The sequence below is a fragment of the Hypanus sabinus genome, chromosome 19, assembly GCF_030144855.1.
Source record: "Hypanus sabinus isolate sHypSab1 chromosome 19, sHypSab1.hap1, whole genome shotgun sequence".
NCBI lineage: Eukaryota > Metazoa > Chordata > Chondrichthyes > Myliobatiformes > Dasyatidae > Hypanus > Hypanus sabinus.
Genome location: NC_082724.1, coordinates 65,174,975 through 65,187,680, shown reverse-complemented (window position 1 = coordinate 65,187,680; position 12,706 = coordinate 65,174,975). Strand labels below are relative to the sequence as shown.

Below are 12,706 nucleotides of genomic sequence, written 5' to 3'. Positions count from 1 at the left end.
GGCTGGCTCTTACTGTAACTATAGAAAACTAATCTGGATGTAAAGGGCTAAAGGCAATCTGGAATTCAGCAAAATAGTCAGACTTGCGGCTGGATCCTGAATGAAGAGGTCCTGTTCCCCTTTAAACAGTGGAGGTCTTCAACAGCTTGCATATAGCATGAACATCGATTTTTCTAACTTCTGGCAATTTCTGACCCTTCCACCGTCTCTTGTTCCATTCCATGTTCTGGATCCCCTCTTACCTCTTCTCATCTGCCCATCACCTCCCTCTGGTGCTCCACCTTCTCCTTCACCTGGTCTCACCCATCACCTGCCAGCTTGTAGTCCACCACCCCTCCCCACACATTCTTACTCTGGCATCTCACCCTTCCCTTTTCAGTCTTGATGAAAGGGTCTCAGCCCAAAACGTTGACTGTTTACTTCTCTCGTTAGATGCTGCCTGATCAGAGTTCCTCCAGTATTTTGTGTGAGTTGCTCTGGATTTCCAGCATGTGGAGAAAAGCTGGTATTTATGATATTGCTATCCTCAATATTGCCAGTTTGAAGGTAGCGGTGGGGGGAGAAGAGAGGAGAAGATGAAAGGGAGATATTAGACAAACTATACCTAGTCTCTGGGGTTTGGAAGATGTGACTTGATTGGGTAGATGCAAGGATCACAAGTTCCTGTTATATCACAGTTATACTTTAACATCCAATGCAACACGATTCAAGAAAGAGTTTGTCATTTTATTTAGCAAAACTCATTTACATTCATACTCCCTTAAGTTAGACCATAAGAGAGAGGAGAGAATTAGGCCATTTGGCACACTAAATCTGCTCCACCATTCCATCATTTCAGATTTATTATCTCTCTCAACCCTAAATTTTCTCCATAATCTTTGACACCCTGACTAATCAAGAACCTATAAATATGCTTATAAATAACCTATAAATATCCGCCCAATAACTTGGCCTCCACAGCTGTCTGTGGCAATCGATTCCACATATTTACCACTCTCCTCACCAAATAAATTTCTCCTCATTTCTGTTTTGAAGGGATGTCTTTCTATTCTTTCTATTTGTGCTCTCTGGTCCTAGACTCACCCAACTATGTACTGCACATTAGATATTAAACAGAGTGGTTGGTTTAGTACCACAATCTGCGAAGGACAAAAATGCACAAGAAAGCTCCGTTTGCGTAACATGCACTAAGACTTAGTAAGATATTATACTACTCCGTCCTGACGAAGGGTCTCAGCCCGAAACGTCGACAGCGCTTCTCCCTATAGATGCTGCCTGGCCTGCTGTGTTCCACCAGCATTTTGAGTGTGATACTGCTCTTTAAGTTGTCTTACAATCTAAACATTAACGATCACTTTAGAAAAGTAATCTTTTTAAAAACTTACTTTGAACATTCGTGGTGCCACGTAGACATTTCTTCCTGACCACATCTGCTTGATGAGATCAGCATATGCTTCAGCTATTTCTCCTCTCATCCCCAAAGGGTTCTCCCGATTTAGCTCTTCTTCATACTTGCCTTGTAGAAAGTAATCCGTCAATGGAGCAGTATTACTCAAACACTAAAAATGAGATTGAATTGGAGAATGTTCTTAATATGTGCTACTTCTGATTGGCTGGGAAAAGGTTGCTGGTTTACAATGTAAAAAAATATTTCACTAGCATAACAATATCTAAAAATCTAAAATACCTGCAAAGCTGAGTTCATGAAGCACGTATTACCAAGGTTACTAAGTCCACAAAGGCCTGCTTGACTCGGTGAATGAGATTCCCTATAGTTATAAGAGCTATTATATGAAGCATACCCAGTTGATCTGAAACAAAAACAAAGCCAATTTAATTCTTGGATGTAAGGGAAACAGTTGATTTATTTTGCCCTTTTTATATTAAATGATATTGCATATAAATAGAAGTTTGTACAAAAACATCAGTTAAAACATTAGATAACCATGCAAGACAGAATAAACTGTTTAATGCTTAAAACAAAAAAATCAACAGAACACAATGGAATTATATCAAAGATTGTTTTACATATTATTCAAAACAGGGTTAAAATTATTTGAACACAACTATAGTGCAAAGGGCATCAGATAAAATAATCACAGCAACTTTCGCATCACACTTAACAAACCCAAATGGGGAAAAAATATCAAATATACATTTAAATCTAGTGTAAAGGCTTATCAAGACTATTACTTGTCACTGCAGTGTGTGGAGATACATTTATTTGCATACAACTTTATTTCAAAAATGTTTAATTAAAATGTCCAAGAAATTCATGCTTAAAAAAAAGTAGTAGAATAGATAAAATTTCAGCAGATAAATCAAAACTACTGTTGGATAACTTAGAACAAAATCTTCACTCAGAATTACACTATAGAAGCAGTCAGCTATTTTTTCATTCAGAGGTTAATAAATAATTAGCCAATAACAAAATCTAAAGGATATTTCACTGTTTATCACTTAAAATATTTGTGACATTCAAAATTCTTTTGTACTTGTTTTGAGAGGAAAACTGAATTGTGTGCATTTTTACAATTCACCCCATATATGACCTAACTTCCAAGTTAATGTAGCAGATATCAGTCCCAGTCTACTGTTTGGTCTGAGTTTTACTTTTCTATTCCTTTATGTGAAAATGTGTATAGCAACTGAATAGGATAAATGAACAGAGAGAAAAAATAAGCTTCAGTGAAAGAAGAATTGAATCTCATTTCATTGTCTGAAATAATATAAATTGGCTATAATCAAATACGGCAATGTTTCCACCATGCAGGCACACTCACCCCCTGGTGGAGCTGGAGCTGTTTAATATGTAGCTTGAGTTGCTGGAATTGTTGCTGTCACCATTAGAGATTGCAGAAGGGGAGGACAAGGATGAGTAGGAATTGCTGTTAGTTGTGGATTTTGGAGAGGTAGATAAATTTCTGCTGGTGGCAGTGCTGGATCTGTCATAAAAACAAAGGCACGAACACGGTTTTACTAATCATATTGCTACATGCAAGGCACCACTGCCAACTCAAAGGTCTTTCAGAGTAGCCTTGCATGCCAAGCAATACTTAACAGGTAAACAAATGGGGGAAAGGGAGGACTGACAACTTGTTTCAGAAACAATTACTACAAAATTTCAACTGGATTAGAAATTACATCTATTACACAGACTAATTCTCGCTCCATTGATTTCATAAAAGGACAAAGCAGCAGGAAAAAAATCAATAAGGGACAAGGGGAGAAAAAAGAAGAGAGAGAGTGTATATGTGCCTGCCTGTCTATCCGCTTACATACTGTGTTTTAGACACAGGGAGAATGTCACAAGACCTAATAGCTTTCAAACTTTGCATCAAGTATTGTTTTCTTCTTGCTGCTGCCATTGGGTAGGAGGTACAGGAGCCTTAGGTCCCACACCAACAGGTTCAAGAACAATTACCCAACAACCACCAGTCATCTCCATCCAGGGTGAAATACTTCAACTCTGAATTGTCTTCACAATCTACGCACTCACTTTTGAAGACACAACAACTCAGGTTCTCGGCATTATTTATTTTTATATTTGCGCAGTTTGTCTTCTTTTGCACATGGTCATTTATCAGTCTGTGTGTGGAATTTTTTCCATTGATCCATTGTATTTATTTGCTTTACTGTGAATACCCACAACAAAATTAATCTCACGGTAGTACATGGTGACACACACGTACTTCCATAATAAATTTACTTGGAATTTCGAAATGATAACATACCCTTACAAATATTAAATGCCGCTTGTGCCCAATTCAAACCTCTAAATCATGTAACTACATCATGACAATAATAATTTCAGTGGTATCAATAATCTGATAGACATTATTAATACGGCAGGGGCCCTCATATTCCTATTACAAAAACAGATCCCCAGTATTAGTCTGGAGATGCAAGGGACTGCAGACACTGGAATCCAGAAAATAAAAATTGGATATAATCTGGTGGAACTCAGTGGATTGAGCAGGCTTTCAACCTAAAATAGTAGCAACAATTCCTCCCCCATTGCTGCCTTCCTCCCACAACAGATGTTACACAGCCCATAGTAGTCCTCCAAGATTGTTTGTTGCTCTAGTATTAGTTTTTTTACATCATAGGATGACAGCATTTAGTTGTGGCCCGAGAATCTCAGTTCACCATTTCTCTTTCAGTGTCCATCTGTATAACAGCAAGAAAGTGTAAGGTTGTTTACGAGTTTCATAAATACTACGCCAAAAAAAAACAAACAAATGTTAGAAGCTCTGAGAGTACATATGCATATTTTCCTATGTAAAGACTGAAGGCAATTTCCGTTGTAGACTGCTCAAAATTCCTGAATCCTTTAGCCTACATACAACTATCTTTATGTAAATCTATTAAGCCACCATTGCATTTACTGACTGTTCCAAATGGTCCCTGGAGATTAGGAGCAACGAAAATATAAAAGGTTGAAAGGTTCATTTATTATTAAATTATACAACTCTGAAATTCTTCTTCTCCAGGTAGCCACAAAACTGAAGAACAGCAACATGATGATCAACCTCCAAATCCTCCTCCCCTGCACACAGAAAAAAATATGAGAATGACCAGACAAAAAATACAGAATATAAAAATTATGACTGGAAAGAAGTTTATAGTCGAAGTCCATATCCAAAAAGGACTTGCAGAAAACCTGGGTAACATTCTCTGGGCACAGCGGCAGGACCCTCCCTCTCCGGCAGCAGAGCAATCCTCCTGTGATAAAAAGGCATTCTGCCCTATCTAGCAGCTAAGCAATCTCATCAGCAATCAAAAAGCAGTCCCCCCTCTTGGCAGCAGAGTGATCTAAAAGCAGTCGGCTGGTGTTCACTTAATATTATATGTTGAGCTCCACAGTAGTGTAGTGGCTACTGTGACAATAGTAGTGATCAGGGTGTTCCAGAGTTCAGTTTCGGCATCGTCTGTAAGGAGTTTGTATGAATGAATTGTGTGGGTTTCCTTTGAGTGTTTCAGTTTTCTCCCACAGTCCCAAACTGTACCAGTTGGCAAGTTAATTAGTCCCTATAAATCGTCCTGTGATTAGGCTAGGGTTAAATAAGTGGGTTGCCAGACGGCCAGAAGAATATGTTCTGTGCTGTATCTGTAAATAAATGCAGCTGTAGATTAAAACCAACACCAACACCACAACCTCCCCCACCCCCAAACTACCAGCTTAATTGTTAGGCTATAAAAGATGATAAACTGAACTGCTGACTATTTTTTAAATAGTAATCTGAATAAGAAAACCATGTAACAATTGTAGAATAGGACACCAACCAGTGTACACCTTTCTGTATCAATTCCATCTCTCAGCACCTCATCCATTGCCCTCTATGCCTAAAGGATTTTATTACTCTTCCAAATACTTCTTCAATTCTGTCTGTGACTCAAGTTTAAGTGTGGCAGTGCATTCCATGTAATTGCCACTATGGGTGAAGTTCCATCTCATTTCCTCTTCCTACCTATTCCAAAACAATGCCCTCTAGTTTCACCTTTCAGATATGGGGCAAAGCTTCAAGCTATAGCCCTGAATTACATATCTCAATTATATTCCCTCTTAGCTACCTCTGCCCCAGGAGGAAAGAGTTTCCAACTGAACTGTCTGGAACCAGACAACATGCTGGCAAACCTCCTCTCCTCTGTACTCTCTCTAGCACTATTACATCCTTCTTATGCCTTAGTGATCAGAACTGCACACCAGCTGAGGTCTAATTAAGTGTTTATAAAGATGGAGCATTATCTCCTAGATTCTATATTCAACTGTCCCAACTTTGAATGCTAACATTCCATCTGGCTTCTTAATCATGCCTGCAATCTACCTTAATCTACCTACACTGCCTTCTTCATTGATATTAGGTCCTTGGGTATTTAGTTACCATACCTTTCTTAGAAAGGGGGCCTTTTGCTGCTTTTCAGACATCTGGCACTTCGCTTGTGCCCAGGAAAGATTAAAACAAAACCTTAGCCAGAACTCCAACAATCCTTTGCCTTGTTTAGCTTGGAATAAATCCCACCTCATCCTGGGTATTTATCCACTCTTAAACCCAACAAGCCTCCATGAGGACCACGACCTGGTCATGGTTAGGAGGCTTGTGAGCCTCAATGACTGACAGAGCTATGTTGGCTGGCTTTATACTTTGGCTCTTGTTAGGGTCAACCATGCCAAACAAGTTAGAGGCCAGACTATGAGTGGTCTACTGGTCCTCTAGATTCGGGGGTTCAGCTCAGGGCTAACAACCCTGACTAGTTAGACAAAACTGTAACAGAAACAATAATGAAGAATGTTGCACACTTGTGTGCAATGGTATTCCCAAGTCTCCACCTGGGATTTGCATGGTTGACAAACAAGAGGAAGCTACTGGCATGATGAAGGAAGCCCTGAACACAGCTAAGACCAAGACTGAAATTGGCCAAGGACAGACAGAGATGGAGGACCTTCATTGCTGACCTAAAAGTTAGTGGTGTAATGGGCAGTAAGTAAACCCACAAAGGCATTGAGTGTGTCTTTTATTTATAGATTTGACAACAGTAGCATAAACCAGTTGGATACTGCAAACATCACAATAAGGCAAAGCACCATCTCAAATGAACATCAGCAGCAAAAAAGTTTTATTTTGACAAGCTAAGATCAGAATCATGTAAAGAAAAAACAAGACCTTTCACATGCCAAGTCTGTGCCAATCATTAAACTTTCATTTGTCTAGGTCATTTGCCCAGTTTTTCTCCCCCTCAACTCTATTAAAAATCCCCAGATTATATCACTCATCTACCACTGCAAGAAAAATTTTGTGAACCCTTTTCAATTCTATGATTTTTTGCAATAATTACTCATAAAATCTTCATTAGTCACAATAATAAGCAAGCATAATCTGCCGAAGCTAATAACACACAAACAATTGTACATTTTCTTTTTATTGAACACGTGGTTTAATCATTCACAGTCCAGGCAGGAAAAAGTCTGTGAATCCTTGTACTTAATAACTCCTTTAGCAGCAATAACCTTCAAACATTTCCTGTAGCTGCTGATCAGACTTGCAAATCAGCAAGGAAGAATTTTTGACCATTCCTCATACTGTTTCAGTTCATTAGTACTTCTGCAAAACCTTGCATGAACAGCCCTCTTCAGGACTTGCCACAGCATCTCAATTGGGTTAAGGTCTAGTCTCTGACTTGGCCATTCCAGAACATGAATTTTCTTCTGTTTAAACCATTCTGTTGTTGATTTATTCTTGTGTTTTGGATCATTGTCTTGTTGCATCATAAAAATATTAAGCTTCAGGAGTCAGACTGTTATCTTGACATTCTCCTGTAAAATGGCTTGATACAATTTTGAATTCATTGTTCCCTCAACAATTGCAAGCTGTCCAGGCCCTGAGGCAGCAAAGCAGGCTTCAAATAGATCTTGCAGAAGGCATTACCCCAGAGGTTTGCATACTTTTTTGAACCTAGACCAAGGGTGGGCAAACTTTTTGACTTGTGGGCCACAAAGGGTTCTAAAATTTGACAGGGGGGCCGGACCAGGAGCAGATGGACGGAGTGTTTTGGTAGTACACCTCATAAGAGAAAATAAAATATCATGGGATATGTAGAAAACATGTGCTTTAATTTCAATTGAAAATGAACAAATGCATTACAACAAAATATCTGTCTTTGAAGTCCCATGGTATTTAGCTATTTATTGAAATGACTTTTAAAACACTGAAAATTAAATGAATAAAATACAGCTTTTTTTAATAGAAACAGTTATTATTTTAAAGCACTGAAAATTCTGTTATCCTTCAAGATATTATCATCATCACTCTCCTCCTGACTGTCTTTATTTCAAAAATGGTAGGAGATGCAGGTCTACTTGTCTTGCTCCTTCTTACTCAAATGTCCCATGTGCCAAAACTCAACAACGACCAGCACAAGGACAGAACAGTGACAGCGCGCCAGTATGCGGAGCGCGTTATTTGATCTGGAGCACATTTTTTATTTTGAGAACGTAAGTGCACCTGCACACTACTCATGTCCGTCACTTAACAGAAATGACATGTAACATGTAAGGCTTATTGAAAAAAATATTTTCAAATGCATTTTTTTTACATAACACAACGAAGAAACTTATTTTTAATTTCAGTGGGAACAGTGTTGTTGGTCTCCCTTTTTAGCCAGCGCATCAAAGTCTGGATTTAGTTTTGTTGTGGCGATTCTCAGGATGGATCTGAGGTGTTGGTCAGTTAACTTGGATCTGCGGCTGGCTTTGTTGATGTTCATGACGCTGAACGCCTGTTCACACAAATAGGTCGAGCAGAACAACGCCAGCATCTTCTGTGCCGTCCTCCGGAGGTTTGGAAACACCTCTTTACCAAGTGAAGCATAAAAGTCATTCAGTTTAAGAGAGTTGAACTTCTCTTTTAAGACGGGGTCAGACTGAAGGTCGATCAGTTCCAGCTGTAGCTCCTCTGGTGCTGTTTCAGGATCTTGTGACAGGGGACAGGCCACCAAATGAAGTGACTTGTCAATTTTTTCAAAAGCAGAAAAGCGACGGCAGAATTCTCTGTGCAGCGCATCCAGTCACTTGCTGTATTTTTTCACATTTGCGCTGGCCTCTTTCCAGCGTGGGAAAATGAGTGAATAACTTATTCAAAATTTGACTGGAGAGGAAAGCCAGCTTGGATTTAAAGGCTTTCACGTTTGTGTACATGTCATGCACAAACTGATCCTTCCCCTGTAGCTTCATGTTCAGTTCATTCATGTGTGAAAATATATCCACAGCAAACGCAAAGTCACAAAGCCAGCTCTTGTTGCTCAGCTCAGGAAATTCGCCGGCCTTCCTCAGTAACTCCAAAAATGCACCGATCTCCTCTTTGAGCTCCCATACTCGTTGAAACACTGCCCAAACTTAACCAGTGGACACGGGAGTGATAAAGTAGGTCCTGGTGATCCGCATCAGTTTCCTCCAGGAACGTGATGAACTGACAGTGCTGAAGTCCCCTTGCACGTATAAAGTTGACAAGTTTTACGACAGGATTCACAACATGATTCAGCTGTAATACCGATTTACATAGAGATTCCTGGTGGATGATGCAGTGAAGGAAAATAACATCCTGGTCAGGATTTTCATTTTTCACTTTATTCTGTATTCTCCTCAGCAGGCCGACATTTTTCCCCGTCAAATTAGGAGATCCATCTGTGGTGACGTTGATAAGTTTACTCCAAGGGAACTTCATATTTTCGATGACAGCAGACACCCGGTCATACAAGTCCTCTCCCCATGTTTTTCCTTTCAGAGACTCCATTGTCAAAAACTCCTCCGTTATTTCAAAAGTACTGTTAATTCCTCGGATAAAAATGAGGAGCTGAGCAGTGTCTTTTACATCGTTGCTTTCATCCAGTGCTAATGAATATAACTTGAACGACTCTGCCTTTTTATTTAAGTCGCTGGTTATATCTTCATCTATCAGTTCCACACAGCGAGTCACTGTCCTGCGTGATAAACTGATTTTTTCAAATTTGTCTTTGCTCTCCGGACACAATACACCTGCTGTCTCCACCATACATTCTTTTAAAAACTCGCCTTCAGACAGAGGCTCGCTGGCCTTTGCTAATTTGAATGACAGCATAAAACTCGCCTTGGTACTTGACTCATGAATGGCAGTTTGACGGTGAAAAAAATTTTGTTGAGCCTGTAAATTAGCTGCCAACCTTTGAGCATTAGCTTCCCGTTCTTTCGTTGACTGGTTGCTAGCATAGTTGGCATGTTTTGTGGCAAAGTGACGGCTGATATTATATTCTTTAAAAACCGCCACAGTCTCTTGGCATATCAGGCATACAGCAGTTGATCGGTGTTCAGTAAAAAGATATTTAGTTGTCCACTCCTTATTAAACACCCGACATTCTCTATCCACTTTTCTTAGCTCCACTCATCTTTACAGAAGGGATGAGAGGTCAAAGAGTAAAGCGCAAATGTGGAGTAATACGCTGCACCTCAACAAAGGTCAATGTATATAGAGTGCGTCATCTATTGGGAAAACGCCAGAATTGCAGGGAAAACACATTAACAAGGTTTATTAATTTAATTTCATCAAGTTCTGCGGGCCGGATTAAAAAGCTTAACATAAAGCATATGGCCCCCGGGCCGTAGTTTGCCCATGCCTGACCTAGACTGTAATCATTTAAATGGTGTACTCAGTATTGATGAGAAGAAATACAACTGTTTGTGTTATTAGTATAGACAGATTGTGTTTGTCTATTATTGTGATTTACATAAAAGTCAGGCCACATTTTGAGTAATAATGCGGAAAACCAGGTAACTGCAAAGGGTTCACAAACTTTTTTGTGCACCTGCACATACCAGAAAAAATTTATAGCAGCCAATTAATCTATCTACTTGTATGTCTTGAAGATGTCGAAAGGACACCAAATCACCTGAGAGAAACGCACCTGGAAACAGGAAGAATGAGCAATCCACACTCAAGACAATGCCAAGAATCAAAATGACCTAGACCACTGAAGCTCCATCATTGTGTTAAGCATAGTTAAAAATAAAGTTAAAATGTTTTAATTTTTAAAAAAAAAGTATTTTGATTTCAGGAAAAGGTTGAAGGAAAATCTAAGGTCACCAAGAACTGGGGAGCAGAAAAGTAGTCAAAAAACATACTAAATATTGCTTCCAATAGATTAATCATCAGGTTGAAGCCATTACTATATATTTGTGACATTAAAGCAATTTTGTAATGATCACATTTGTTTTAATGGAACTGTCTCTTTAATCACACCTGAAAGTATCAACTCCAAACTACAATTCATTCCCAATAGACTTTAAAACCAAATTTCTCAGGCTTCCAATATGTTTGAAGCCTATTCCTAATGTTGAGATCCTAAAATACATTGAGAAAATAAACTTTAACATGATGCATTTATTGATCATAGGAAATATGATCCTACATAAAGTACCGTGCGAGGTTTTACATAAAGGTAAACACGTGGACTCCAGTTAACTTTTGACATTGAATGCACAGCTTTGCTATTCTAAAAAAATTATTGCAGAGGACATGATAATGACAACCTACTTTGTTTGAGCAGTTTGTCGTGGCCACGATCCATCTTCATTCTTCTGTTCTATTACCAAAAGCTGATGGATAAGATATTTATTCAGTTAACTTCAGATCACTGTTGCAGCGACTTTCTACTCAGAATTGATAAAGGGATCCGTTTTCCCTTTTCAATGCATTACAATATATAACAAATGGAATGCAGTTCTACAACTCACCAAATCACATAATTTGAAAATTAATGCTGCATGATACCTGGCAGCCTCCATGCAGGGGATGAAAATTACTTCACATAAAAATGCTATTACCCCATGTTCAGGATGCTACCTATAATGAATTTACTTCAATAAACAGTTAACTGAGCAGTTAACATCAAGTCAATTTTATAATTGATAGATTATTTTAAAGTTCCTCAGTCTAACATGTTTTAGAGATCTGATTAATGTAGATAAATTAATAGCTGACAGAACTAAGCAGCCTTCACTTAATTTGGCTGAGGATAGTCCACTCTAATTTACACAATCTTTCATTTAAATTTAAATATATAAACAAGATGAAAACACGTAGTCTATTGGGCAATTTCCATTTACAACTACATCCAAAGGAAGAGTTAAGTAAATTATCAAAGTACATATTTATAACCATACACTACCCTAAGATTCATTTACTTGCAGGCATTTACAGTAGAACAAAGAAATATAACATAATGAAGTGTCTTAAATAAGTGTATACCCTTTTCCCAATCTTACTCCGAGGTCCCTTCTGCATTCATTTCGATCTCAGGTTTTCATACAAAAGAGTAAAATGTAACAACTCACCTGCCCCTGATAGAGACCAGCATCTTGGACAGTGTTATCAGGCTTGTTAAGCGGCTCATAAGTGTTGGTCATGTATCTATTCCATAACCTTGTCTCCTTCTCAACTGAAATACTGAACAACATCCGCATCTCCTTTTCTATTGTATCTAATATTTTAAAAAAGTACAAATAAAAATCGAATGTATTAAACACAAAAATTGCAAGGAAAAATAATACTGGAAATAAAAGCATCCCAACAGTGCATTAAATATATTAGTGAAATAACATGAACTCTGAAGATTGCATACACGAGGAAATCTGCAGACGCTGGAAATTTAAGCAACACAAACAAAATGCTGGTGGAATGCTGCCTGAAGGCTGCATTGTCTTTTTATATTGAAAACTAATCTCAAGACCAAGGCATTAGTGGCACAGTGCCATATCATTAAAGACAACTTGGAACACATTTTATGAAACAGAAAACTCAGATTGCACTCCACAGTAAAGTTGAACAGAAATCTTTTCAAATTTGAAGACCATTCCAGACTGATGGTGCCTTTAGTGAAAAAACAGTTAAAAATTCATTGAATTTTTTTTTCATCCAGTAAACAAAGTTCAAGACACGCAAATTAATTTTCTTTCAGGCATTTACAGAAAAGTAGAGAAATACAATAGATTTTTTTGAAAAATTATAAATACCAAAACCAGCAAGAGATGCTGGAAATCCAAGCAATACACATAAAATGCTGGAGGAACTCAGCAGCTGGTCAACATCTTTGGAAAAGAGTATGTTTGATGTTTTGGGCTGAGACCCTTTTTGAAGACTGGAGAGAAAAAAGAAAATGAGGAGTCAGAGTTGATATA

The 12,706-nt window shown here is 38.3% G+C and overlaps 1 protein-coding gene across 3 annotated transcripts in view; it reads right to left on the bottom strand.

The window, feature by feature from the left end:
- usp4 (ubiquitin specific peptidase 4 (proto-oncogene)) overlaps positions 1-12,706 on the bottom strand; it is a 112,369-nt gene that overhangs the window by 45,143 nt on the left and 54,520 nt on the right. For 2 of the 3 annotated variants that reach the window (XM_059944558.1, XM_059944561.1), the window contains 5 exons: positions 11,864-12,009; positions 11,064-11,125; positions 2,784-2,945; positions 1,688-1,811; positions 1,386-1,559 (listed from right to left, as the gene is read on the bottom strand). In XM_059944558.1, the coding sequence (XP_059800541.1) occupies positions 1,386-1,559; positions 1,688-1,811; positions 2,784-2,945; positions 11,064-11,125; positions 11,864-12,009 (668 nt within the window). The remainder of the gene's footprint in view (positions 1-1,385; positions 1,560-1,687; positions 1,812-2,783; positions 2,946-11,063; positions 11,126-11,863; positions 12,010-12,706) is intronic. The other variant, XM_059944560.1, reaches the window with a different exon arrangement.